Here is a 24,552-nt window from a genome sequence, read left to right as displayed (position 1 = left end):
TTCGGTTTTCCTAACCACAGAAACTAAAATTTTAAACCATGCCTGTAACCACAGCTATAGGTTCCATTGGCTACGTTCTTTCCAGGTAGAGAATATCCGGTGAACTTTCTGGGCGCTTCCCAAAATACTCCCGAACTCCCATCTTTCCCCTCTTCGAAGACCGTATATCCACCTCACGAGTCCAGGAAGTCCTCCAGCTGTGGTTGTAAGAGGTCGCCAATCGTTCATTCCTCTGTTACTTCAAAAAATTCATACATGGAAGCTCCCAGCGGTGTCGTATGTATGATAAGCTTCTTCCATGAGAAATAATAACTTCACTATTTCGGGTAAAGAACACAAATTGCAACGCTCTCAGAAAAAACAATCAAAAACACACTTTCGATTATTGTATTTTGAATGTATACTGAGAGATGTGAAAGTGGAGGCTTCTTCCTTGAATTCTTCTCAAGTCTTACACATCTTATTTACAAGCTCCAATGGCAAGAAAATTGAGTCCTTAAATCAAGCACAGCACAAAATAATATCGCACAAAAGAATCACGCAGGCACTGCAAAACTCTGCTCGGTCCAGTGCGGTGGATCCATGACGATGCATATATCCGACTTCTCAAAATCCGCAACCTACCGCATTCCAACAAGTAATTTCAGTTCTTAAAATCATCAAATGAGAGAGAGAGAGAGAGAGAGAGAGAGAGAGAGAGAGAGAGAGGAGCGAACAACAAGAGAGGACCAAGAAATGAAAAATAAGCAATGGTTTTGACGCTTGTTACCTTCTCCCCACAGCTGGGGCAGTAGTGATATTTATGCCAGAGACAATCCATTGCAGGGCAAAGGAAGCAAACTCCCAGCATAGATGGCATCATGCAACCAATGGCGGCAGCCAGGCTTGGTTTTGATCTGCATTGTGTTCAACATCACAAAATTAAGAAAGATTGTGTGGTACAAATTTTGGGTATGTGCCAATCCTGAATCAGAGTAGTTTATGGATGCAAAAAATGGCAAAAGGAGGTTAATTTATGGACCAAAGGGGCTTGTCCTTGACTTTATGAATATTTAAGAATTTTTTAGTGATTTTTTTAGGATTTTCTTAGTGCTTCGTTTGGTTGCACAAAAGCTCGGCAGCCGTCAGAATTTGGTTTGGATTTGGCATGTCATTCCACGTTTGGTTGCCAAAATGCATTGGACTCCCATTGATTCCCTTGGATTTCTCTCATGTAATGATTGCTTGTCTCTTTCTTGTCCCCTTATTCCAAAAGCAAAGAATTATGGTTGAACTTTCTAGGGAATGATGCTCTCTCTATCTCTCTCTTCCCTCTCTCTCTCTCTCTCCTCCCTCGATATATTGGTAATGACACCCCCTACTTTTTCTCCTACTCTCCCACTATTTGCCGCGCAACCAAACACTACTACACAATTTTCCGAGGTAATTCTAGGCAAATAAAAATTCTTGTCTCTTCCCTTTGACTTCCTATTCCACTACTCTCCGAGCCAGTCCAAGCAACCAAACATAGCATAGGGTAATCTAAATATTTCTCAAGAAATTCATAGGTAAACTTGAATGCTAGTCTTCAGAAGTTTCTATTTTCTGTTCCATGCCTCCTTAAATGGAGCGATAGATTCGTTTGACTCTTAAGTGTATGATTAGTCTAGGGGTTTGGTTGAGATAAAAAGTAAGGTTTAGGGTTTTATTTGCGAGCATATATGCTAATTTTGTGGAGCATATAGATCACTGTATCTTTTACATGTTTTCCATCCTAAAAGCATCCTGGTTTTGAATTAAAACTGTATAATGTACATTACGAGGAAAAATCATAGGTTTGACAAACATTAATGGATTCTGATTAAAATTTGACTGTATCATGTTCATGGCAATCTTCAATAGTTCAGTATGCCAGGAAATATGAACACCACGAAGAAGAATTGACATTAATGAAAAGAGAAAAAGTATCTTGGTCTCACATGCTTGAATAAACAGAAATCTAAATTCATTGGAATTAATAGTCGTTATCTTGCATAGCCTGGAGGAATGTATTCTATTAGCAAAATCTCTCAAAAAAGCAATGGCGGATAGAAAAAACCACTACAGGCTACTAGAGTGAACATTCAAAGCATTGCAATGCTGTTTGATACCCATAAGAAAATGGATAATTAGGAAAACTTGAAAATGGAAACAGATCTGAGTTATCATTAACAATCGGTTTTCCATGGATTCCTTTCTCACTCAGTGCATCTTATAGATAGAAATAAACCAATCACTACGAAGAATATTCACATGAGAATTGGTGAATCAATGTGGTCAGTGAAAACAGTTCTGTCACGAAAAATTGATTGCTCACTGCTTCGAATGACAGCCGAAGAAGAGTCAAAACATTGTCCCAAAACATAACATATCAATCCAAGAAAATAGAAGCTTTCTCTAGGTAGGTGCATACAAGCTCAGCATTGCCCATGGAAAAGAAGGAAGAGCTTGATGCTATGCCCACCAGTTCTGTCGCCATTCATTCAATCTAGTGTCATATCGCCTGTGTTACTAAAAATCTTGTCGAACAAAACCAGTATACGGACTCCATACTTTCAAAACTCCCCTGCGTCATCATGGACTCCCCTGAGTCGACTCCTTTTTACCTTGGCACATTCTTGTCCAAGTCAGGGTTTTGCCCTACAAAATCAATCAAACTTCCTTTGATTCTCCCAAGTTATGACCACACCAACCGAGTACTCGACCAAGTCGTGCCGAGTCGACTGGGATTTTCTTTGACCACATTTTTTTTTTTGAAAAGTGACTTTTGTATTCATAGAAACAGGGGACCAGAGGTCCCACAGGAATTACATAATATAATCGAGGAGCATACTCTCAGGCCCAAAAATATGAGAAAACTGTACGAGAGTTTCAGACAGAAGGATTGGTGATGGACACAACTAATACAGCATCCCGAAGAACACCCTCCTTAGCTAGGGAATCCGCTGCCTCATTTGCAGACGGCCTTCGATGCTCAATTCTGGGCTCCAAGAGTGTCATTAGATCTAGGACGCAATTAGTCCTTGAAGCCTCTAGGGACCCTTAGATATGTCTGATGCCCAACTTACTACATTTGTTGAGTCGCCTTCCACCATTAGGTGCTGCAAGCTGTGCGTATGAGCCCATCGGAGACCAAAAGGCAGTGCTCTCACTTCAGCTTCATTTGCATCACATTCTCCTGCTGGTCCCGAAAAGGACATGAATGTTGTTCCCTTATCATCTCTGATTAGCCCCCCGATCGTAGCCTCACCTGGGTTGCCTAACAAGTTCCCATCAATATTCAACTTCATCCACCCCACTGGTGGCAGTTTCCACTTGGGTTGTGGCTTACTCCTAATGGTTCTGTTCCATATGATTGACCACCAATTTGGCAGAATGTCGCCGATACCGAGTGGGGTTTTCTATTTTGCTTTTGCAGAGGAGACAATTTCCACTCTAATATCCGATGCCTCCCGACTTACACTTCTATTTTTCTCCTGAAAAATGCGCCTATTACATTCCTTCCAAATATTCCAGACGATAGCATAGAGGAATGATTTCCACAGCAACCTGCCAAAGTCCCCAAAAGGCCCATTACTCCAGTGTAATAATACACTTCTAATAGGTCTTGGAGAGACCCATGAAATTCCGAAGGGCTGCATCGCCTTGGTCCATAAGTGGAAAGAAAAGGGGCAATATAACATTAAGTGATTCAAAGACTCTTCTGCAAGACACAGGACACATCTGCTCGCCAGCTGAATCTTTCATTTTTGATGTCGCTCACAGGTATTAATTCTCTCGTGGGCAACCGTCCATGCGAAGGCCACCACTCTTGAAGGGGGCAGAGAGATCCATATTTTACTTACAGAGGACTCTCGGCCTTTATTAATTGCAGCAAAGAAAGACCTCGCTGAGAATTCCCCATCCGGCTCCGGAATCCATATTCCCTCGTCTGATGTAAAATTCGATCAATACATAGAGTTTAATTGGTTTAGAAGCTCCTGTAGATTAGATATTTCCTCCTCTTTTAGATCCCTTCTTAGCCTCAGATCTCAAAATCCTCTCCCCATGTCGTTTTGTCTTACCAGGTAATCCACCACCAATGCCTCAGGGTTTGTTGCCATCCTAAACAGTCGGGGGTATGCCTCACTAAGCAGTTTATCTCCAGTCCATAGATCCAGCCAAAACTTGACTTCAGTACCTCTGCCTACTTTGTAACGGACAAGGGGCTCAAATTCCTCCTTTACAGAGCATATTGACTTCCAAGCCCCTGATCCCTTTCCAGGGCCAGGAGCTTTGGCCTTCCATTCTCCCCTTTCCATTCCATATTTTCTCCCCCCAACTTTATGCCACAACGCCGTTTTTTCTTTGACCACATTAATCCATGTCCATGTTTTGAAACAGACAGACCCTTTACTCATGACCAGATTGTATTCATTGATGTTGGATGCCCAAATCCTGCTTCATGCTTCATATGTTGTCAATTCTTCTGTCTCGACTTTTGAAAGAACAACAGAAAGACTTTTATTAAAGACCGTACAAAGTTTATAACAGGGGCAAAGATCACCCCACCACTAACAACTGTCCATTTACATCTTCTTTGGCTAAAGTGTCTATACTATATCTCATTAGCCGATAAAACACGAGAAAGAAAATTTCCTCTACAAACATCTAAAATCATGCCGATAATATATACCTTCCACCATGGTCCAGGACTATGATTAAGTGACCATGAGATGACATTGGATGTGTTGTCTTCGACCCATAAGGTCTTATCTAAATCTTCATAGAATAATTACAATCCAGTGAGAAGAATGTCTGCCTCAGTTTTACTGCAATCCTTGACACCTACCAGACCCAAGAACACAGTCAAAATCTCGCTTTTGTATTATAGAGTACTTTGCTGATCCCAAACAGCCTTGAATTTCGAAAGGATGCATCAAAGCTAAATGCTCAATTTAGTGGCGTGATGCAACAGTTTCCATCTATATGCCTTCTTTTTTGGACGATTTCCCTTCATGATCTCTTTCCATTTTCTATGCTGGTTTCAAAACCAGCATACAGACGCCATAGTTTCAAAACTCCCCTGAATTGACTCCCTTTTACCTTGGCTGCATTCTTGTCCAAGTCAGGGTTTTGCCCTAAAAAGTCAATCAAAACTCTTTTGACTCTCTTGAGTTATGACCACATCAACCGAGTACTCAGCCGCCAACCGAGTACTTGACCGTGTCGTCCCAGTCAACTACGATTTGCTTTGACCGCGTTCTAACCCGCATCCGCATTTTGAAACATTGACAGACAGTTGTATTCATTGATGTTTGATGCCCAGATCCTGCTTCTTATGTCTTTAAGGCTTCTCTCTCTAGTTTTGAAACAATAACAGAAACACTTATTAAAGAATTTCCAAAAGATTACAGAAGGGGCAAAGATCACCCCACCACTAAAAACTCTCCATTTACATCATCTTTGGCTAAAGGGACTACTATCTCATCAGCCTCTCTAAAACATAAGAAAAAGAAATTTACTCTAAACATCTAAAATCATGTCAATAACGTGTGCCTTCCACGAGATGACATTGGATGGGCTGTCCTCAACCCATAAGTTTTCATCTAAATCTCATAGAATAATTGCAATCCAGTGAGAAGAATGTCTGCCTCAGTTTTATTGGAATCCTTGATACCCATCAGACCCAAGAAAACGGTCACAATCTTGCCTTTGCTACTACAGAGTATTTAGCTGAATTTCAAAAAGAGAACCAAATTTTCTCAGGTCATTGGTAATAGATGCTTCTCCGATCATAGCTGGGATCGGGGAGGACTTGCCACCTATTGCTGCTCAGGACCTGATCACAGAAGTTGAGGATGAGTCAGAACTGTCCTCTGGTTCTGAGTATGAGTCAGATTCTGATTGTACTTTTTCATTTTCTTCTTCTCTCATCAGTGATGTTAGTGAGCCCGATGAGGGTGCGTCTGAAATCATGTATTCTGATGTAACTGCCATTTGTGAATCAATGAACAAGCTTTTCCAGTATTCCTCTGTGTCTTTGTGAATCAATGAGTGCGAACTATTAGACCCAAGAAAACGGTCACAATCTTGCCTTTGCTACTATAGAGTACTCCGCTGAATTTCAAAAGGATGCATCGAAGTTTAATTTAGTGACGTGATGCAGCGGTTTCCATCCATATGCCTTTTTTTTTGGATGATTCTCCTTCATGGTCTCTTTCCATTTCCTAAAGAGGACTATCAACATGAATATACCTAAAATTCCTTCTTGCCAAATGCCCCGCTAGCTCTTTTGGCAATCTAGACAGTCCTTAAATGTTCTTTTATTTGTTTGTCCTATTCTTTCGGTTTTGGCTAATGATCAATAACTTTTGGCTTGTCTTTCTCAAGATTCTTAACTCTTGTCGACATCCTTTCTCCACGATTTAACTCCAAAGTTCCAACAAATATCAACATGGGGACTCTCTCCCTAATCCTTCTACATATTCCCTAGTTCCATCCTATGTCTCAACAGAAAGATAATATCATCTCCATTTTTGGAAATTCCATCGAATGAACATTTTCCAATACAAATTATTTCATGATTGAATAACCATGATCATTGAAAATCCTTATTTGAAGATTTTTTTTTTTAAAAGATGACAATTTTCATTAATCAGAATGTAATTACATAGATTGGGGACCAGTAGTCCCACATACATAATATTTGGAAGGTCAAAGGATATTGATCCAATGACCGAAGGAATTCCAACCAAAACTATCTCAATAGAACTTGCCCTGGTATTCATTCCAATACAAACAACCTAATTCATTTTCACGCCCGCCCTCTTCTCAGCACTCTAGATTTAAACCCAAAAAGCTGGCGCACCTCCAGGAGAAAGAAAAAAAAGAACTCTAAAAATTCTAATAATATCTACACCAACTCAGCAGATATCCATCCTCTATGGGCACTTTTTTAATTCCCTTAGGAGGTGATCAACCTCAAATTCCAATTCTACCTCTTTTTATTTGAAGATGAGCTTTCTTGTTATGGTTATGGTCATTTCTGAGTGGTAAATCTAGAAAATCCATCATTCAAACTGTAAATGAAGTACTTAGGAGTCCTGAAATTTCCATACCCTCCAAATGATGATAAACAAAGACAACTACGTTAAAATAAAGAACGTGCATTAGATCTCAAAAAAGACCATCGTAAAGTCATATTAATACCACCATCTAAGTAAACTCCATACACATAAATAACCCCTTCCAAAAGTAAGAGGGCAATGAGCAATCAATGAGGAGATGAACATTGTTTTCCATCCAACCAGAAATTCCACTCTCCTGTAACTAAGGATTAGTTGAGCATCTTGAAATTTCTATACCAAATAAGGATAAAGAAAGGCAATTTCCATAGCCTACACAAGCAACCATTAGCACTCACCACTTGTGGGTGTCAAATGGAATTACTAATTAAGTCCATTCAAGTAAATAACCTCTTCCAAACCTAGAAGGATAATGAGCAACAGAGACGACCAATCACCACACATCCAAAGAAAATGAGGTATTTATGGTGAATCTAGGAATTTCATATCCTCCAAATGATGATAAAGAAACCTATATACAAACATGCATTAGCTGCTTGGATTTTATAAAGAGAGTACTAATGACCAATCACCTTACATCCTCCAATTCTAGGAAGATAATCAGCGACAGAGTGGATGACCAATCACCTCACATCCAAACAGAAAGTACTAATGAAAATGAGGTATTTATGGAGAATCTTGGCTTACCTTCCTCATCTCCAACATCACCTATGATTTGCCCGACACTTTGAACTTATTGCCGACACGACACCCGTGTTCACACATGTCGACACTCCGTTAGACACTTTAACTGTATTGCTAGAATTGTCAGTAACTTTAGATGCATGTATGTGTATGAGTGTTACACTATTTTTAGATTTTTAGGGTTTGCCATGTTAGATACCTCATATCCGTGTCGAAACTCGGCACACGAATCCATGTCCACAAATCATGATCATATGTATATTTTTGGCGTGTCCCAGTTTCTAAATTTTGGGAGGTCGCCGTGTCCGACACTCCGTGTCAGTGTCGACACGCGACACTCTTGTCTGTGTCCACAAATCATAGAGCAACACTTTATTGTGATAATAAGGCAGATGTTCATATTGCTTCAAATTTCGTTTTCCATAAGAGGACGAAGCACATTGAGGTGGATTGCCACTTCATTCATGAGAAGGTCAGAAAGGGGAAATATGTACTAATATGTACTTTTTTCACTAGATCAAGAAACCAGGTAGCCGACATATTTATCAAACCACTACGCAGAGCGAAGTTGAATGATATGTGTACCAAGCTGGGGTACACTCCAGCTTGAGGAGAGAGTGTTAGATGAAGCAGTGTAATTTACATACCCGATTAGGGGTAGTCTTGACATTTCACATGTAAGCCTAATGACACACACACAGATTATATATATATATACACACACACACACATCTTATGAGAGGGAGAGATTTTTCTCTCTTCTCTCGTTCTCCTCTATTTCTCATCTTGTCCTTTCTTTCTCCATGGAGCTTCGAATACATTGAACAACTGTTATTTAAAGTAGTAAACCATGTCAATAGCATCCTTTAATGTTCAATCGTGTGGATCAACTCACATGCATCAGCATATTACCATCCAAATGAGTTTTAATATTAATTTCAGATGTAGAAAGGTTTAATATACGAGAAACCTCCAAGAGTTTTTAATTGTAATGTGACATCATAAGCAAGGTTTAATATAAGCAAGAGCTTTTAATATAATGTGCCATCATAAGGAAGGTTTAATATTTCTGAAAGACACGAGCACCAATTACTGGCGGGTGTCACATACAGGGACAGAGGATGCTCCTTGGATGACTAATATAAGTGACAACTAATATAAGTGTTGCTTCATAAAGTGTTGTTTCTGTAAATTTCCCTGTAAGTATAAAATAGTCGTTCTATGTTTTAGAACTATAAGGATAATCAATTCTTTCAGCTGACATTTTTTTCTTTCTCACATATCTTCTGTACGATGGGGGCCTATGAATGTCCACTAAACACAAGAACAAAAAAATAACAGATTTTATAAAACATCATCTTTGCCATACGCATCATGAGAGTTCGACATTTTATATTCAATCAAATTCCACTAAGAAACTGGAACCACCCAAAACATGTGTCCTTACCATATGCTAGTTATTATCCATTTGCCCTTCTAAAAGGTTCTGACAGTTGGTGCTTCCTCAGGTGGTTGAACCCTGACTTCCAAATTTTAGCATTCGCTTATTGCAAGTTTCCCCGATAGACAATAAAAGAATGTAGAAGAAACAGAAAGGTGAAATTGCCCTTGTTATTGAAAGCCTAATGTTTTCATTCCTTACCAACTTGCACACTAACTACTAAGAAGAATGCAATGTCACCATTTTTTTTTGGAAATGATGCAATAGATTAGAAAGAGTGCAAAACCCCAAGACTGAGGTCAAGAGTACAAAGGGAAAGGGAGGATAACAAAGAAGAAACCAAAAATGGATGTCAAGGGAGAAGAAAGGAGAAGAAAAACAAATATTTCCAAAGACGCACAGCTCACCCCATCTCTAGAAAACCAGTCCACCTCACTATTTGCTAAACGATGAACATGCTAAAACGTGACTAAATGCCCCTCCACACAGTCTCATATCCATGGTTGCCGGAAACATTCAAGCAAAGAGGGAAACGTGTTTCCGAAACGGAAACAAAACGGTTCTAAAAATTTGGGGAAACATCACGGAAACGTTCCGGAAACGCCCGTGAAACGTCCCGGAAACGCAATCACGAGAAAACCAAAGAAAAGTTGCAAAAATGGTAAGGGATTATTGAAGAAAACAAAAAAAAGGATGAGATTCGTACCTGAATCTCTACTCCGGCCATCGTCTTCTTCTTCTTCATTAGAAATGTTCCAACTTGAAAACCTGCATCCTGTTTCCTTCCCAAGATACACCAGCGGCAAGATTCCCTTCCCAAGAGCTTCTTCTCTTTCCAACATTGAAAAGGGGTGGTATTTAATCTCTTACTTGTAGTTGGAATTAGGGTTTTAGTTGTGTAAGTGTAATTTACCAAAAAGCTCCCTCAAAATGGTGTTTTGGTAAATAAAATAAGACCCTGATTTGTAATTAAACATGCCCCCACTACAAAGCTTTTATTAAAATATTTTATGACCGACTATACCATGTGAACAGCCACCTCACATAATTTATGTGAATAAGACAAAATATGTTGTGTGTCTGGTCTCTCGTGCATAATTCTTGTGTGAAATGATATATAGGCCCCCTTTTTATTTGGGACAACCACCTCCAATGTAAAGAGTCGTTATAAATAGACTAAAATGGGTTGTCCCCAGAAAAAATCATCTCCCTAAGACAAAATCTATTGTGTGGCTGCTCTCTTGTGCAAAATTCTTTTGGCAAATGATAAATAGGCCCCCTTTTTATTTGGGACAGCCACCTCCTGTGTAAATGTGTAGTCATAAATACATTAAAAGGGGCTGTCCCCAATAAAAAAGGGGCAAATTTTAAAAACAAAAATTTCTTAAAAAATTTCGAACCTGACTTGTGCATCAGGAACATCCACCTTAGATAAATTAAATGAATAAGACAAAATCTACTATGTGGCTCTTCACGTTTCTCGTTTCCCCTTTAATTTTTTTCACGCGTTTCATGTTTCCGTTTCCCGTATCCGTTTCCTGACCTGGTAACTATGCTCATATCTCATCAATCAACTCCACAAATCTCCGCGGATGAGGTTTGCTACCATCCATCCATCTAATGACATTTATAGAGTCTCACTCAATTATTAACATGTCCAAAGCTCTATCTTCAGTAATCCTAATGCCCTGAAAAAAATGCTCTTATATCTGACTCGTTAGAATCCTTAACCCCAATGGGGCCCATAAAACCCCATCTAGTCACTACTTTCTCGTCTCTAAGAAGACCTCCCACTCCGGTCGGCCTCAGGTTTCCAATACTTGAGCTGTCAAAATTTAACCTACGCCATTCAGGGTCAGGCAGCATCCATGTAGAGGAAACCGTCTCCACCCTCTCTGACCCGTAGCAAATCTCCTTCCAACAACTGTTGAGGTCAGAAAAAGAATAGAATTTGAATGAGAGGAGCACCCTAAATGTCAACAAGTTTACTAATTATTTTATTGTTTGGCACCTCCACGAGCTCCCAAACGAATTTCCATTTTGTGTCGCTCCTCCTAGGGTATAAATGGGCCTGGCTAACAAATTAACTAGGCCATGTCAAACTTACAGCTAGTTCTAACCAAAGCTAGTCGAGGTCCAACTCCTTGACATCCCTCACTCCTCCCAACCCACCATCTATCGGTCACAAGTGTTTGAAACATAGTTACCAGGGTGGGAAACAAATTTGGGAAGCGGAAACAGGAAACGCTTAGAAAAAATAGAGGGGATACGAGAAACACGGAAACAATAGAAAATCATAAGAGAAACGCATTGAGAAACATCTTAGGAAACACATTAGAAACTTTTCAAAAATGTTAATGTAAAGACATAAAAAAACAAGGGAAACATGAAATATATGCTTTTTTAGATTTAAAATTTGTTAATTTCAAATTTCTTATAGGATTTTACGCATAAATATACATATTTATAATGTTTTTTATAATTTTTATTTAAGTTAGAGGCATACATAGATGATTTATATATATTATTTATTTATTCATTTTATTTTTAACATACTTTTCTACTTATTTGTATTTTTTTTATTACAATTTATGCTATTGGTTTAGTTTCTAATATCTATTACATAATTTTTACTGTTTTTTTTGCAACACAATTTTCATAAGTTTCACTCATATTTCACATAAATTTTCCATGAGTTTCCCCTTTCATGTTTTTCACACATGTTTCATGTTTCTCATATGTTTTCCAGACGTTTCCCATGTGTTTCAGAAATGTTTCCCCAATTTTTGTTATCACGTTTCATAAACATTTCCTAAACGGGCGTTTCAGGGGAAACGAGCTTCCCACCCCTTGGGAGGGTGATGATTTTTTCACCCCACTATAGGATTATGCGCCCCCCTTTTAACACGAAGCATTAAAGTTGCCCACAATTCACGTTAAACGGGGGCGCATCCCTCCTACAAGGGGGTGAAAAAATCATCTCGTTTCAGGGGAAACAAGTTTCCCACCCGCCCAAGGAGTTTCCGGTTACTATGGTTTGAAACCACATTAACAAGATTATTACACCAAATCCAATTCTATCTGCTTGATCAATCAAACAGATATTACACGAAATCCAAAGAATCATCAAACCATCCTAACAATATACCCTTTTCTTTTTTTTTTTAAATCATCAAACGGTAATTAAAACTACTTAAAAGAAAATTCACCAGAGAGATAAATTACCACAAAGGAAAACATAATTCAAGGAATCAGACAAGAATTTGACAAGAACTAGAAGCAAAAACAAACAAAAACTCAAAACCCTAACCCCAAAACAATTTAATTTCATGAGGAAAAAAAAAAATCTAGGGCAAAGAGAGGTTACCTGACGGTGGTGAGACCGGAACTGCCACAATAGACGCATTGGAAAGGAGCAGGAGTGTCTCTGTAAATTGTTTGATTCAAAGGAATTCCTTTTGGATCTTCAAAAAGGGCCACAGGAGGGATCATTCCGGCCTGATAAGGGTTTTCTCCCACGAAGTACACATTCTGTTGTGGGATTGCGGTGTAGGGGTAAGGGATTCCAATGGCCGGATCTTCTTTCGACATTTCTGTTAGTTGAATTGTAAATGCTTCTGTAAAAAATTTTCAAGGGAAAAAAAAAAGAAGAAGGAATACGATTCGAAAACGCGCTTTGAGCTTTAAACAATGGGGGAAAATGTTAACAGGTAGGAGGAGGTTGTCGGTAGTCACTTCCTCATTGTTTTTTATGGGGGCAATGCACCCCTTGTAGGATAATTCGCGCCACTTTATCATGAATTGACGTCAAAGGCATACCCTCCTTTACAAGGGTGCGAATTATCCTATATTAGGTGCGAATTTATCTTCGCCCAATATTGACAAACAAAGAGAATGAAAATACGAAAATGTCCTTGCGTTTGAAGTAGAGAAAAGTACGGAATGTGAATCGATGTTCAGTGAAAATACGGATTGCGGGCTCTTTCTAAAACAAGAACAAAAATAGGGCTAAACTTCAAAATCGGGTGATCAAAAGACCCTGATACCCTTCTGACCTCAACAGAGTCCTCCTTTTTCATTACTGCTTCTTAAATTGGCCCGATTCACGAGGCTTCTTTTGGTTTATTTAAATGTGTATTTGAACCAAGAGAACTATGGGTTCGTTTCTATCTTAGCCGTCGGAAATGACTAGAGATGGATGGATCTTGACACGTGTTGGAAATTTTTTTGGAACCCTGACGTTATTGTACTTTTGGAACACTGACGTTATCTTTTCTCAATTATCTTTTGGCTTAGAACGGTAGACGTTATCTTTTCTCACTTATCTTTTCAACAAGTGTCAGGCATCCATCCGTCTCTGGGTATTTCCGAAGGCCAAGATAGAAATAATTGGTACGCCAGTGAAAAATGATGGATACGCCGATGGAAATAATGGTTACAGAGAGGGGAATAGGAATAATGAGTACGCTGGCGGAAATAATGGATACGCCGATAGAAATAATTGTTACAGAGAAGAGAATAATGGTTACAGAGAGAAGTATTATTAGAAGACGCCACTGTTTTATATTAATGTTCACGTGTCGTGGATCTGACCATCTATTCATATTGGCGACGACCAAGATTTAAAGGAACCCAATGACTCTAGGTTCACAGAAAGATTTCAATCCAAACCAAACCGACTATGTATAGAGCCGCTAGCATTCCCAAAAAAATTTCAACATGTGTCAGGCATCCATCTGTCTCTAGGTATTTCCGACGGCCAAGATAGAAACGAACCCAAAGTTCTGTGACTTATGTCGATTCAAATACCAGACGAACCAAAAGAACCTCGTGAAACACGCCAGTAATGAAAAATGAGGCTGAATGATGTTTCTATTGATGTCAGAAGGGTATCAGGGTCTTTTTCCAACCAGATTTTGAAGATTAGCCCGTTTTTTGTTCTTATTTTAAAAGGTGCTCGCAATCCATATCTACACCCATTCCATACTTTTCTCTTTTCGTTGGATGTGAACGAATATCGACGGAATTGCCATTTAATTCCTAAAAAGCAAACAATAACTAATCGGAAAAAGTAACTGTTTGACAAAGAAAGGAGTGTCAGTATCCAAACAAGAGAATACGAATATCCGTGTTGGCTACTTTGGGTTGATCTTGGCCACCTATCCATTGGGACCCACCTTAAAATCCTTTATAGCCCATTGAATATCCTAGGACTTTATGTTAAGACTTTGAAGACATTGTAGATCCAATGTTGGTCCCTCAATCTTTAAGGTTCACGTGCCTGACTGAACTCATCTAAGTCATCATCATCTATGATCGATTGGATGATCTTAACCATTGAAATAATGGGTACTTCACAGACAAAAAGTTGGAGAAGACATGTCCACCACCACAGATAAAGGATTTGATGTAGTTCTGTTGATCTCCCAAGAAGAAAATTGGGAATTTTGCCACTTAAAAAATGGAACTACCCTTCTATACACACTTCTTGGTTTTTACTTCTTTTTTTATTCCTTGGGCTATTTTTTGCATCTATGAAATATTTTCCGTGGAATATTAGCTTACCAAGTGTCGCACGGGCGTAAAGGCTATGGGCTTTTTTTTAAAAAAATATGAATGGTAAAGGTTCTATGTTGGCTGCAGTGGATTTTTTTCCATGGAATATTAGTTTATCATGTGCTGGGACAAGGGAAAGGAGGGTAGGAGACGAAAAGAATCGAGAAGAGGATATTCAGAGGCAGAAAATTAAAGAATAAAAACCTCTATTTTGAATATAGTTTTTCTTTTCCTTATTTTCTCAGCCGCTTGGCCTACCCTCCTTGCCACTCTCCTAGCACTTGATAAACTAATATTCCATGGAAAAAACATTCATGGCCGCCAAACATAGACCTACTCCCCCCCCAACCCGACTCTCTCTCTCTCTAGCCAAATGCCTTTCCACGAAATTTCCTAGCAAATCCCATAGATAAATTTTAGAAATTGAAGGTCCCTCTAAATAAAACTTGTGTTGCGAATCTTGCCATGGTTCGAACTACTATTTTCATTTGTAATTCAAACATTGGAAAAACAAGAAATTGGCACTACCATTTTTTGATAAGTGCACGAACTCACCTTGTCTTTTAATTTTTAATAACTTTTTTGGGAGTTGTGATCACTTTTGAAAAATGGTTAAATAGTAAAAGATGAGATGAGTTCCTGCAATTATCAGAACATGGTAGTGGAAATATCAGTAGCCATTAGAATTTCGTGATTGGGATAGCTTTTGTGCCATCAATGACCCAAAGTAAGGCCTATCAATTGGACGGTCCAGATCAATTGAGGGTGGGGCCCACATTAATATTAAAATGAGGTCTGAAAAGGAATGTTTGGAGAACGAGAACATAGAAGAGGGAGATTCCTGAAGCGCTGAAAAGAGAGGAATGGGAGAGCCGTGGTGTCAGGAAGAGACAGTAGGAATCGAATATAATGCCTTTTCACAAACATCACGTGATACTGCCGAGACTTTTCGGGTTCCGTCCGAAACATTCGCCTTGTCTGGCTCCACTTATCGGTGCCCTTTTCAAAATTGTTTCGGCCGGTACGAGATTAGTCTAAGTTAACGTGAGTGTTACGTTTTGGGGGTTTGAATTTCAAACCTTCAATTTCATTAGCCCCACTAGGCCACTACAGATGAGCCATCGCTAGAGACATTAGTAAATGCAAAATCAGTTGGGTTTTGAAACTTATGAGACCCTTTGGATCTAGAGAATAAAAAAATCTTGGGGAGAAAATTGGGAAAAGATATAATCGCCTCCTTTTCTTCCTCTTGCCACCCCTTGCAATGTAACTAAAAGGAGTAGTCAGTCATATCCATAGTTAGCAAATCCTGATTGGGCCGAAAGAAAAGAAAGGGTCGGGAAAAATTCAAGTTTAATACGGTATTGGTTCAAAAAAATATAGTCGAGAAATGAAAATACAATAAAGAGGAATGATAGATGCAAGGGCCCTCTTTGTGCAAGGGCTTAAGAAGGGCCCTTGAATAGATCCACGTCATTAAGTGCAGCCGAATTCAGCTTCTCAACCGACTTTAAAAATGATGTGGATCTATTCAAGGGTTCTTCTCCGGCCCTTGCATCTATCATTCCTCATAAATAAAATGGCTTTAAAATTTTGTCATTTCACAAATTATAGTGGGTGTATTGTTGGAAAGTTGGCCAAAAAAACACATATAAACGTCAAAAATGTGTTTTACATGCATTTAAAACATTTACCACAAAAGAAACGGAGTTTTTTCACCCTAAAAGTTTTAAACGGAGTATTAAACGGCACAATAATTCGATGGAAAGTTAAAAATCAGGGTCTGTTAGAACTTAAGGGGCCGTTAGGATACTCGGATTTTAGAAACCATGTTTTAGTTTGTAAATAGTGTAAAAGAGGGTTCATGATCAGGGTGCCGCATGCTGTCATGGCAGCGTTTCTTAGATTTTAAGTAAGAAATCCAGGTTTTAGAAATCTCTCCCACATCCTTAGATTTCTAAAACCTGGAAACATGGGCTGATCTCCTGCTCTCTTGCTGTCGGAAAGAAGGGCGATAAATAAGAAAACGACAGCTGGTCTCTTTCTTCCCTTATCTCTCATCTACAATTTTGAAGAAATCCCGAATTCTAAAATCCGCGTATCCAAATGGCCCCTAAATTTTCTTGGAAAATAGTAGACTTATTTTTATTTCACGAGAAAATGTAACTTGAAAAAATGAAACCAAAATCTAAAGGTAGATCATTCTCCAAACATCAACGTTGAAGTAGAGGAGATCTAGGAGGCTACTAATACGAAATTGCATTAAAAATAGATCTCCGTCATGGAGAAAAATTACTTGCCTTTATTATTATAAATAAGAAGAAATTATAATTGCAGGATCATTCCCCCAGCTAGAGATTTATTTTTCTTAGAAAAAAAAAATCATTTTGAAATAGAGAACGATCATCTTCTTCTGTTCTTTTCTTCTCTTCTTCTCCTATGTGCCAACTTCTCCTCCTATATGCTATCTTCTATTTTCATGGTCTAAGTACAGACAAAAAACAAGGAGGATATTAAGCATCCAAAATGCAATTTTTGAATCAAGAGGAATCCTTATCCACATTGACAATTCTTTGGAACAACCAACTCCCACATGGAGTTTAATTTCTTTGTAGTATTTTCCACCAATGATAGCTAGCTACGTAAGCCTTCATGTCTTGTCTCCATGTGTTATGTGTGACTTGGAAACACACCACTCCCTTGGGATGGTCAAATATACTGTGGAGCCACATTTGTTTCTACTTGTGGTGCCTTGAGTGGGCCCACATTGATGTTGCTAACTATGGGACCCTTGATTGGGCCCGCATTGATTACCATATTCTCCTGGATTTTTATTTTTTTTGAATAGTATATAGGATTCATTCCAAAAGAAATAGGTCCCTGAACATATTACAATCGATATAGAAGAAACAAACTTACAAACCAGCATTTATGGGGGAAGAAAATCAAATAGCTCAAGGCTATCTTTGAGAACCCCAGCTCTTGCTAGACTATCCGCTTCACCTAGCATGTTTAAAAGAGACTGACAGCACCCCAAGGATATCTTGAATTTCATCAAAATAGGCTGCAAATCTCCTTGGCACCGGCTTTGGACCCTGCAACTCCAATGATATTCTCCTGGATCAATGGTAAAACTTTTGTAAAATATTTTATCGAGTAAAACTTTTACATGGTAAACTTTTTCTTCGTTAACTTTTCTTTTTCCATTGATCCATTGCACAAAGTAAAATCAGATGTAATTATGTTAATTTGGTCACTGGAATTAAAAACCCCACCAACCATGAAAAAAAAAAAAAACATGCATAAATGGTGGAAAACAAATACTAGGTTCATAGGAAATCAAGGTATCCCCAGCATTGTGCTCTAAGATCTTATTGTGGACAATCCTTAATCTAAGATCGACTATATATATTGAAGAATTAGATTAAGAGTTACGCATTGACCAGAATGATCAGTAAAGGGTATAAGGTAATCAATACATCTCAGCCTTATTAAGATAGGGATGGTTAGTTTAGTTTAATTCAACTACATCAGCTAAGTTTGGATACTGTAGTTGGTTAAACAAACTAAGCCGAATAGAGTTTCATTGTGGGTGGAACTCTAGGAGATATTTTCTGGTTTGTCTTTGATGCCATCTAACCTGACCACAGAGATCTTCCCCACAGGTAGGGGTGTAAACGAGCCGAGCCGAGCCAGGCTTGGGTTGGCTCGTTAAGCTCAAAAGCTCGGCTCGGGCTCGAACCAGGCTCGGGCTCGGTCAGGCTCGCGAGCCTTATTGAGCTCGAGTTATGTTAAGTCCACACCCCTTATCTTCCCTAGACAGCCCTATCTAGTGTAATTTGACTACTTTTTTTACACTATGGGGGGTGGTCCAATAACAAATGGGGTTCCAAAAATGAAGTGGCATATTTTGCCTCCCCCTTTCACTCCACAGACAACCCTTTTAGTGTGTATATATATATATATATATATATATATATTTAAATATATTAAATTCTTAACGAGTGAGCCTGGCCTAAATCGGGCTCAGCTCGTTAAGCTTAACGAGCCTGGCGAGCCGGCTCGGCTCGGCTCGTTAAGGATTCGAGTGGAGCTCGAGCGAGCTTCCGAGCCAGTGCCAAAATTGACACCCTTACCCACAGGCAAACCAAAGAGGTAGTATAATATATCCAATCTGGTTGATCACCACCATGGCCGATCGAGATAAGTTCTTAATCCCTTATTTTGTATTCTTGATTATTTGCATGGTTAGACCGGTTTAGCTTAATAAATCAGTAATATTAATTGATTAGGTCTATTGTGCTTGCAATCATAACATTTTCTGCATGTTAATTGAATACCATGATCCTAGGTTTACATGTGCAGGTACCGATCGTCCAAAATAAGAGGCACATATATCCAAATGAAGAACAAACACTAGAAATTCAACCACCCTAGTAACTATTAAAAAGCATAGATGGAAACAAGAGACCATACATGAAGGTCTCTCCAGCAATGCGCAGATACCAATCTTCAAGAAGCATTGGAAAAAGATAGGTGTTAAAAAATATAACAGATCCTTGAAATAGAGAGTAAGCATAAAACCTAGCAACCTGTCGAAAAAGAAAGATACACAATTCCTTGCTCAAGAATATGGAAACTGAGAAATCCATATTGGAGAGAAGGTGCGGGGAGGGAGAGGGTTACCTAGTGAGAGGGTGGCAATGTCCAAGAAGCTTGAAGGTCCTTGTGTGAGAGACGAAAGTCGAAAACAAAAAATGGGTTATAGGATGTTTCGCTAAGCTTTTGGAATTTAATTCCTCCCTAATCCGAGGAAATTACTTTACCATCCTAGTCTGTAAAGTTGACCCCTTTCCAAAATTGAATTCAAGCATAAGGGAGTGAAGGAAAAATTATGATGCTTGGAATGCTAAAGTTTGCGTAGGGGTGTAATTTTTTACCTACCTCTTACCTCTATTGGAACGGACCCTCGGGCTTGTTTGGATTGCAAGACAAACTTTAGTGACAAGATTTTTTTTATTTTTATGCAATTTAGGAAGAATGATATGATTATGATCATGGTTTTAAATTTCGACCGAAATCCGAAATTTCGGACCGAAATGACCGAAATCGAAAATTTCTGAAATTTCAAATTTCGGACCTAAATTTCAGATTTCGGTCTGAAATTTCGTTTAAATGCCATTATTTATTTAAATAAAAAGTGTTACGAAATTTCGGTCTGAAATTTCGAACCAAATTTCAGATTTCGCAGAAATTTCGGTTTTCAGTTGGGTCTGAAACGGTTACCGAAACCGAAATTTTAAACCATGGTTATGATTAATTTATACGTCTATTATCATAAATTGAAGGTCCCTCTAAGTAAAAATTGAATAATGTTGATGCAATTTATCTTTTTTCGTGTGTTAAAAAAGTTGGGACTTTAGAAGGATTTTTCCTTTCCAAAATTTTCCAAAAAAATCGTACAATCAAAACAGGGTCAATCAAATCTCCATCACATTCAAAGTAGACTCATTTATCCACAGGATTAGTCAATTCATTTTGATAACATATAATGCTTATAAAATTATTATCCAATATTTTAGAAATTAAATGGTGTCATCCAATATTTATCATTAGACTTTCATAGAAATGAAGAATGTCACCATCCAAAGAAAAAAAAAACAAACAAACAATGTCACAATTCAAACACGTAAAATCAATTTACGTCTGCAATCGAACAATAGGAAGATATAATCTGGGTAGAGTTATTAAGTATCAGGGGTAAATAGATTTAAGATTGAACTGATTACGGTGAAACTGATTAATGTGGTCTCAATGACATCTTTCATTTTTCAAGGAAAATTACAATGCAATAAACTCTTCCTAGGTGCAAAAGTTCCATCTCAAGGGCATTTTCTTCATTAGAGTTTCACTCTGGGTGCTTATAAAATTACTAGAATATCATCGAAGTGTATTTCCTGTGGCTTTCTTGGCATAGTTAGTAGATATTGAACTTGCCTCCTTCCCACTAGTTTTCAAACTACAAGCAACATGTGATAGTTTTTGGATTTGGATTTTCAGAAACAATTTTGAGTCCAAAACTGATTATTGGACTAAAATTTAGATGCAATATTGATTCCAGCAAACAGTTTTGGACTCAAAAACAATTCTCAAAATCCAAAATAAACATGGTTAACTCAATTAGTAAAGAGAGTTGCTAGCAAAACAGGATACCGTGCTGAAAGAAAGCACGGGATCTTCTATGGTGACACCTGCGCATAAAACAAAAAAAAGCGGGGCACGTATCATGACTCGCATTAAGTTTGCCAAATCGACCGGCCATACTTACCCGTCTTTATTTTAGGGAAGGGATCCCGTTTTAGGAGTGTTTTCCTTTTGTAAATAAATCTGAAGTTGTATGAGGAATGGCCCTACGTATAGAAACTTGATATATAAATCATCTCTAGAATTGAATCAATGTAAACTTGATAGATAAATCATCTCTTGAATTGAATCTATGTACACTTGATATATAAATCATCTCTAGTATTGAATCTATGTACTTGCCCTAGGATTGGAAGATTTTAACCAAAGCTAGAAATTGCAATGATAGGATAATCCTAGCTGTTTGATCAACACACTTCTTTTTCAATGGTAATTTTCAAAAATTGAGCAGAAGATGGATCGGCTGTTAGGATCTTTACATGGGTGTGACAAATGGATTTATGCAACAATAAGCTTGTTGATTGGGTAAACTGTTCCTGGAGTGAGTATCTTGCTTTGAATAATTTTATCTTGAATAAATCCTTAAGATTGACTATTTTGCTTGCATACCATACCCTACACATTAGGGCTTTGTTTGGATTGCAAGAAATAGGGCCGGCATCGGCATCACATTCCAATATCTATTCTGATCCCCTTTGAAATGGAATGACAAAATTATTAAATAAAAAAAACTAATAAAAATGTCACTCCGACTGGGGTGGCATCATAATATGATGCCGATTCCAATGTTGGATTCGGCAATCCAAATGCACCCTAGGGTTATTGTCGAGTGAAATGAGGATAGCGAGCCTCTCCAAGGATAAAATAAATCTTGGCTTTCTATCCCCATGGATAACAGCCCCAATAGGACTAAGGATTGATCTAAATGCTTGATTTCACATTATAGTTGTGGATAGGATAATCTCTCTTTCGAACTAGATTAAGGCCCAATTCATTTACGATAATAACAACCGATTGTGAATCCAAAAATAATTATTCGACTCAAAGTTAAACGTCATTTTGAGTCCATTGATTGACTTTGGACTCACAATCGGCTGTCAAAATCTTAAACGAGCAGACCGTAACATGTTGCATAAATTGCTTAAATTGTTTAGGCCAAGTTCACATTTAATTCTGAGTCAAATAATTACTTTTGGACTCACAATCGGTTGTCATTATCTTAAACGAGCAGGCTCTAACATGTTGCTTAAATTGTTTAGGCCAAGTTCCTTTTAGATTTTGACAGTCAACTGTGAGTCCAATTAAAACCGATTAATAAAATAGATTTTGAGTACAATAATAGGTGTTGGGTATTTTGGACTCACAATCGGTTGCCAGAATCTAAAACGAACAGGGCCTTAATGCTTTATGGACCAAATTATGAAGTCTTTCCATACTAAAAACAACTGTAATTTTGAAATGAAGGCCTTACTAGAAAAAGCATGAGAACCCAATTAGTCTGCTGAACTGAATTATTTATTTTTCTTGTTACACCTATTCATGCTGATTTTTAAACCATATCAGGAAGTTATCTACACCCTATGTTTAATGGGATTTTTGTATTTTATTGGGATTTCCCCCCTACAAAATGAAACTTGCAATGGATAAAATCCCCCTTTTAACGGTTTCAGTGAGAATGGTTCATTGCTTGAGGATAAATTCACCCCCTTTAATGTTTTTCTTTGCCTTTAAAACTTAACGAACAACGTTAGGGTGGGGGGGGGAGGGATATCATTTCCCTTTTTTTCATAATTTTTCCCTAAATCCAAACACTCCCTAAGGCCGTGTTTGGCAATTATGAATTTTTTCCATGGAATAATAGTTTATCAAGTAGTAATAGAGGAGTAAGGAGGATGAGAGAAGGAGAGGCTATAGAGAGAGGTCATGAGCTAGGGTGAGAAGTGGCTAAAACAATAGCAAAAAAGGGCAAATGATATAGGGTCAACCTTTTGATAACAGGCACTAACTCGTTGGATATGTTTTAACCAGCTGTCAAAGGCAGATAGCTTTTTGAAAATTGTAACAGCTGTTAAGCACATAGGACAAGGTCAGTTCATGCGTATTATCAAAACATGATTGTCCTCCTTTTCACCCCAAGATTAGCTTCTTTTTATGCTAGCGTCCATGGCAGAAGGCATTTCACAGAGCGTCTTTTGCATAAGAGAGTAGCCACCTTGCATGAGAGAGCAGCCACAGATGAATTAAATGAATAAGACAAAACCTGAGCCTATGTGGTGCAACAGATGCTCCGCGAAATGACTTCTGAGATGGACCCTAGCAAATCCCTAAACATAATATTTATTATGTTTATTAAAAGAGTAGTTTGCCTAACACCCTTTATTTTCTCACCAAAATTCAAGAATAGTCTTTCCCATGTCATTTGGACTTGGGAGTAATTTGTGTACTTGGTCATGAACAGTTTAGTCATTAGGAAAAATTTCATTGACCAGAATCTAACTCTGTGAAAAGAAACAAGGGAAAGTTTCTTCAGTGCATCAAAAGAAGATATACACTTGTCATCTTTTGATAAGCCAATTACACAATTAAACAATACTAGTATTCCATCTATGTCGAAACTACCCCTCAAAGATGACCCCATATGACACTCATGTTCAACCTTTTTTAATACATGGGTGTATAAGCAATTTCATATTGTAGGTAGGGGTATATTAGTAAATCCGTCTAACCTTCCGAATCTCCGGGAAAAAGACGCCGATAAAATCACACTCGCCGAGATATGCGAAAACAGAAAACTTTTCAAAACTCGAATCTGTTTCAGAAGAAACTTCACAGAAAGACAGCTTGTCTTTCTGACACTGATATTGGCACTACTATATTTTCATAACTGCTAACTCAGCTTGTCTTTTCTTTTTTTGGATTAACTTCTTGGAAACTATAAAAGTTTTTTTTGAGGGTTTTGCTAGGCAATTTCACGGAAAGCCACTTTGCAGCTGATTTTTGCTTGAGAGAACATCCACATAGGCTCACTTTTATGCAGATTTTGTCATATTTATTTAATACAGAGTTTTTTTTTATGGTATAAGCCTTTATAGTCCCTTATTTTTCAAAAAATGCTAATGATCCAAACCGTTCATAAGAAGGAACACAACGTAAATAGGCTGTTCTCCAAAACTCATTTACATAGGATGATCCCAACCCTTTGATCTATAGAGGAACGTCATATTATGGAAACCTCTATAGGTCAGTGGGCTAAGATTATCCTATGGAAATGAATTTTGGGGAACAGCCTATTTACGTTGTGTTCCATCGTATAGACGGTTTGGATCATCCCATGATGTGGTCCGTACAGTACTTTTTAAAAAATACGGGACTATAAGGGCTTACACCATAAAAAATGTCATTAATTCATACATAAACAGCTATTTAAACAATAAAAGACAAGAAAACTTAGTGCAATTATTAAGACATTTTAGTGCCAATATCATTTACCTATTTTTTTAATTTTCTTTTGTTACCCCAAGACTTTCTTAATATTCCCACAGGAATCCCAAAAATAGACTGGTCTAAATTCGTTCTTTGTTT

At 38.1% G+C, this 24,552-nt stretch overlaps 1 protein-coding gene across 1 annotated transcript; it reads right to left on the bottom strand.

The window, feature by feature from the left end:
• Positions 1-351: 351 nt before the first annotated feature.
• Positions 352-12,910, bottom strand: LOC143889914 (GSH-induced LITAF domain protein-like). The gene is made up of 3 exons (XM_077394315.1): positions 12,578-12,910; positions 770-896; positions 352-620 (listed from the first exon to the last, which is right to left on the bottom strand). The coding sequence occupies exons 1-3, from the start codon at positions 12,799-12,801 to the stop codon at positions 537-539; spliced, it is 435 nt and encodes a 144-aa protein (XP_077250430.1). The 5' UTR covers positions 12,802-12,910; the 3' UTR covers positions 352-536.
• Between the last annotated feature and the right edge of the window lie 11,642 nt (positions 12,911-24,552).

The sequence above is a fragment of the Tasmannia lanceolata genome, unplaced genomic scaffold, assembly GCF_043159265.1.
Source record: "Tasmannia lanceolata isolate RefF3 unplaced genomic scaffold, GAP_Taslan_0.1 ptg000013l, whole genome shotgun sequence".
Lineage (NCBI taxonomy): Eukaryota > Viridiplantae > Streptophyta > Magnoliopsida > Canellales > Winteraceae > Tasmannia > Tasmannia lanceolata.
This window is presented reverse-complemented; position numbering and strand designations above follow the sequence as displayed.

Excerpts from the sequence above, each read along its gene's own strand:
- LOC143889914 (XM_077394315.1), bottom strand. The coding sequence starts at position 12,801 with ATGTCGAAAGAAGATCCGGCCATTGGAATCCCTTACCCCTACACCGCA. Across the intron at positions 897-12,577 it reads TCCGGTCTCACCACCGTCAG|ATCAAAACCAAGCCTGGCTG; the intron begins GTAACCTCTCTT and ends AACACAATGCAG. Across the intron at positions 621-769 it reads GCCCCAGCTGTGGGGAGAAG|GTTGCGGATTTTGAGAAGTC; the intron begins GTAACAAGCGTC and ends GGAATGCGGTAG.